At 42.9% G+C, this 5569-nt stretch overlaps 1 protein-coding gene across 1 annotated transcript; it reads right to left on the bottom strand.

Moving 5' to 3' along the window:
* Nucleotides 1-1173: 1173 nt before the first annotated feature.
* On the bottom strand, nucleotides 1174-1548 carry LOC106753236. The gene has a single exon (XM_014635028.1). It carries the CDS (start codon nucleotides 1546-1548, stop codon nucleotides 1174-1176), a length of 375 nt encoding a protein of 124 aa, XP_014490514.1.
* Nucleotides 1549-5569: the final 4021 nt, after the last annotated feature.

Here is a 5569-nt window from a genome sequence, read left to right as displayed (position 1 = left end):
AGGAAGTGGAATTGGGGTTGGGTAAAGTGACGAAGTTGTTAGGAACGGTGTTGGTTTGGTGACGGTGGAGAGGGATGGAGAAAGGCCGTGGGGAGGGGTTATAGTTGGGGGTTTTAAGAGGGGGAAAAGGATTGGAAAGGAAGAAATGGGTTTAGAAGTTGCGACTTGGGTGGCAACGTTGATGGACGGTAATGGAGGTCACGGTGTGGTGGTGGTCATCGATTGGGCAGAGGAATAGGGAATGGGGGTTACGGTGGTTGTGGTGGAAGAGATGAGAGAACTTGGTGGTAAGAAGGGAGAGTGTGGTGGTCGTGAATGACAGAGAAGTTGCGAGAGAGAGATGTAAGGCGTCTAAGTGAGATGCTAGGGTTTTGGGAAGGAAAATGTAAGTGGGCCAACACTGTGCAGAAAACCCAATTCAAAATTCAATTTTTCTACAGAAATGGCGTTGTGCGCTCATTTAGTTGCATTGGGCGTGACCTGTGCAGCAACCCATTCTAGCAATAGTGAGAAATCACGCTGGGCGCCATATTTTTGACGCTGGGCGCATATTCTTAGCAACTTAGGTCTGGAGGCAGCGGAAACTGGCGCTGAGCGCCCTTTTGTCACGCTGGGCGCCAATTCTACATAATTTCTGCAGAATTCTACAGAATCCAATTTTGGTCCAACTCAACTTTGACTTTTCGATTTTGATACTTCTAAACACTCAATTCAGCCCAAATTAGTGTGTTTTCACTATACAAACTTGTTCAAATCCTTAGGGAATGAAATTGAGTGCTAGAACTCCAAATCAAGTGTCCACTTCCAAGCTTTTTCAAATGTCCAACTCAAGACTAGACTTTTGACACAAAAGCAATATAAACATGCCTAACTCAACAAACTAAGTCTAAACAAGCACCAACGCACCAGAATACACTTAAGCAACAAAAATTGAACCTATTCATAACAAACCATCACAACACTCTCATTCCACCTATGTACTAATCACATCATAAAAACTTAGAATGAAAGTCACACATTCCTAACAACTACTTAGCACATAAAACACTTCAAATCAACTTCAAATAAGCACAACACACCAAACTAACAAAATATGAAAAGAGAAGGGATAGAAAAATTGGGTTGCCTCCCAGCAAGCGCTCGTTTAACGTCATTAGCTTGACACCATAATGCTCAGGGGTCAACCAACTCAATACTTGTGTTGAGGCGTTCAACCTCACCACCAATGTAATGCTTGAGTCGTTGCCCATTGACTACCCAGCTTCTTTGTGGATCATCAGAGGAAGGATTTATCAGTTCAACTGCTCCATGTTGTTTGACATCGTTGATAGAGAACGGTCCCGACCACTTGGATTTCAATTTGTCCGCAAAGAGTTTGAAGCGGGAGTTGAATAGCAAAACTGGTTGACCAGGATGGAAGACTTTCTTCACCAGCTTCTTGTCATGGTAGAACTTGACCTTCTCCTTGTAACTCTTGGAGGAATCATAAGCATGAAGCCGCATCTCTTCAAGTTCATGGAGTTGCCTCTTTCTCTTCTCAGCAGACATGGATGGGTCAAAGTTCAAGAATTTGATAGCCTAATAAGCACGATGCTCTAACTCAACCGGCAAGTGACAAGCCTTCCCATACACAAGTTGGAAAGGAGTTAGCCCCACTAGAGTCTTCATGGCAGTTCTATATGCCCATAAGGCATCATCAAGCCTTTGAGACCAATCCTTCCTAGAAGAAGCAACTGTTTTCTCCAAGATCTTCTTTATCTCCCGGTTTGATACCTCCGCTTGGCCATTTGTTTTTGGATGGTATGGGGAAGCCACCTTATGCTTAACTTCATAGTGCTTAAGCACCTTAGCCAATTGATCATTGCAAAAGTGGGATCCTTCATCACTAATGAGGACCCTTGGGACTCTAAACTGAGTAAAAACATGCTTCGTCAAGAACTTGATGACTGTGGATGCATCATTTTTAGGGCAAGCAGCTGCCTCCACCCATTTGCTCACATAATCAACAGCCACAAGGATGTACTCATTGTTGAAAGAAGGAGGAAGGGGGGCAACAAAGTCAATGCCCCAACAATCAAAGACTTCCACCTCTTGGATCATTTGCAAGGGCATTTCATGCCTCCTTGAGATGCTCCCCGTTCTTTGACATTTGTCACAACTTCTAGCATGATGGTGGGCATCCTTGAACAAGGTAGGCCAATAAAACCCAGATTGGAGAACTTTTGCAGCCATTCTCTCCCCATTGAAATGACCTCCATAAGGAGAGTTATGGCAATGCCATAGAATACCTACTGCCTCCTCACTAGTGACACACCTCCTCAATAGGTTGTCAGCTCCAATCTTGAACAAGAATGGGTCATCCCAGATAAACTGCTTGGCATCATGTAGGAATTTCTTTTTCTGATGCCATGTTAGGTCTTCTGGTATGACTCCTGCAGCCTTGAAGTTAGCCATGTCAGCAAACCATGGCCTCTGCTGAATATGCAGGAGTGTCTCATATGAGAATGACTCACATATCTCTTCTTCCTTGCATGTAACTTCTTCATTGATGAGCCTAAACAGATGATCTACAATCACATTCTTACTACCCTTCTTGTCATGAATCTTAACATCAAACTCTTGGAGCAACAAAACCCATCTGATTAGTCTTGGTTTGGAGTCGGGTTTAGTGAGCAAGTATTTGATGGCAGCAAGGTCGGTGTAAATTATCACCTTAGACCCAATGAGATAAGGTCTAAATTTCTCCAAAGCATAGACTATGGCCAAAAACTCCTTCTTCGTAGTGGCATAATTGAGTTGGGCTCCATTCAAGACTTTGCTAGCATATTAGATGGTATGAAAAATCTTCTCTCTTCTTTGACCAAGCACAGCTCCTATAGCATAGTCGTTGGCATCACACATCAACTCAAAGTCTTGATCTCAATTAGGAGCTATAATCACCGGGGCCGAAATCAACTTGTGCTTCAAAACTTCAAATGCCTTTAGGCATTCCTCATCCATCTCAAAGGGTGTGTCCTTCACAAGGAGATTGCTCAAGGACTTTGCAATCTTGAAAAAGTCCTTGATGAAAATTCTATAGAAACCCGCGTGGCCAAGAAAGCTTCTAATGCCCTTCACATTGGTTGGTGGAGGAAGCTTCTCAATCACTTCCACTTTAGCTTTATCCACCTCAATCCCCTTGGATGATATTTTATGGCCCAACACAATACCCTCGGTCACCATGAAGTGGCATTTCTCCCAATTTAGGATGAGGTTGGTTTGGACACATCTTTTCAACACAACTTCAAGATTAGTCAAGCATCTATCAAATGAGCTTCCAAAGACAGAGAAGTCATCCATGAAGACCTCTATACACTTCTCCACAAGATCGGAAAATATGGCTTGCATGCATATTTGGAAAGTGGCTGGGTGATGAAGGTTGAAAAACAGTTATTTTCATATGTCAATTGGGACCAAATTACACCCTTTACTACTCAGAATGAGCTTAGAATCAAGCAAAACTCAATAAATGATTCTCGAGAGAGTCAAAAGTTGTTTTTAGTGATTTTATGCTTATTTGGCATTGTTTTGTAGCTAATTTGAGAAAAGTAAAGAATGGAGTGAAGATACAGGTCGTTGACTCAAGAAAAGAGAAGAAAAATGAAGTTTTAAAGAGTCGACGCACCGCTCGGCGGCACACTTAAACCGTCGGGCGGTCCAGGACGAGGAGTAGACACTGGCTTGGGCGCTGGGCGGTTTGGAGGCTTTCCGGAAACCGCCGGGCGGCAGCGATTACCGCCGAGCGGTTCTGAGGCATTGGTGGCGAACTGCCGGGCGGCACACTTAAACCGCTCAACGGTGGCTCGCTGGACTTGGGCCCATTTTTTGACGCGCTCCTCACAAATATATACCCCTATTGCGATTTCAGAATCATTCTTTTGACAGGAGAGAACGACCAGACCTAATTGTGCTCTCTAGGGAGGATCTCTTGGATGCTTAGGCTCCTTTTCATCTTTTCTAGGGTTTGCTTTTCCATTCTTCTTCCATTTTTCATCTAGTTTCACCATGACTATGGTGAACTAAACCCTATTGTTGTTGGGGAAAACAATGTTGATACATCAAGGGAGATGTAAGGAAGATGCACCGTGAGATTGGAAGTGATTTTGAGCCAAGAACCAGCAGCAAACCAATGGAACAGTGACGATGTCCAAGCTGTTGCAAAGTTGGAATTGCTCTCGGATTTGGGAGGATTCTATGGTGTATGGCAGCGGATTGTTGGTGTTTGTGGAGAGGTGAGATGGAGGCTAGCTTGGGTGGATGGTTCACAACTTCAGAAGGCTTCCACAAGGTGGAAGAAAGTTGCAATGGAGATACAAGCAAGGATGACTCTCGGAAGAAGGAATTGCGCTTTCATTTGAGCAGAATTTCTTTACTTGATTTCCAAAAGTGAGTTACAACCTTTGCCAATGAGATTTCATAGATCAATCTCAAGGCCATGCATGGGAAATGCCTAGATCCACAATTTACGAATCTTAGGTCAGCTCATTACACATGTGCAAAGTGTGTATGGCTTCTAGAAAGCCTTATGAAACACATGTGAAAAACTATGCGCATATGTAGCAAATACAATCACTAATGTCGCCCCTCCTATGCTATGCACACCCCTCTTTATGTAGCCAAAAGTCCACTTTACCCTTCTCCATGTTTTGGCACATTTGTAGCATCTCCTTGGTCTCCAATCTTCCATCCAAAAATAGCAAAGAGTATTTGACCTTCCTATGGTGCTAGGCCTTCTTGTATCATCCCTTCCCTCTTGAGAAGGATTTGCCGTCAAATCCAAAGGGTCTTCATCTTCACTATCATAACCTGCAAAAGGTTTAAGATCAGATACATTGAAAGTAGCATGAACACCATATTCAGGAGGAAGATCAAGTTGATAAGCATTAGGATTAATCCTCTTTAAAACTTTAAAAGGACCATCTCCTCTAGGATTGAGTTTGGATTTTCTTAGTTNAGGAAATCTTTCCTTTCTAAGATGAACCCAAACTAGATCCCCTTCATTGAAGATCAACTCTTTTTTGCCTTTATTATGTTTCTTGGCATATTTCTCATTTTGTTGTTGAATTTGAACTTTAACCCTTTCATGCATTTCTTTGATAAACTTAGATTTAGATACCCCATCTTGATGAACAAAATCAATAGAATTTGGAAGGGGTATTAAATCCATAGGAGTTAAAGGATTAAAGCCATATCCAACCTCAAAAGGAGACATTTTAGTAGTTCCATGAACTACTCTATTGTAGGCAAACTGATAAGGTCGACTTTGGCGAGGAACCGTAGATCCGGTATAGATCGAGCTATGAATCGAACCAAAAGATGCAGCGGAAGACAGACAACGGAAGATAACCCTAGGTTTGTGGTCTGACCGGTGAGAAAGGCTAAGGTTGGGAGTTTTAACCGGTACAAAGAGAGATCTCACCGATTGAATCGGTGGAATGAAGGAAATCTCGGACTCAATCGGTGAAAAGGATGGGAAATGGTGAGGCAAGGTGTTTAATCGGTGGATTTTGGAAAACAAACGGTGGAAAGG

This window comes from Vigna radiata, unplaced genomic scaffold (assembly GCF_000741045.1).
Source record: "Vigna radiata var. radiata cultivar VC1973A unplaced genomic scaffold, Vradiata_ver6 scaffold_340, whole genome shotgun sequence".
Taxonomy (NCBI): domain Eukaryota; kingdom Viridiplantae; phylum Streptophyta; class Magnoliopsida; order Fabales; family Fabaceae; genus Vigna; species Vigna radiata.
Note: the sequence above shows the minus strand (reverse complement) of the source record. Positions and strands in the feature narration are given on the sequence as shown.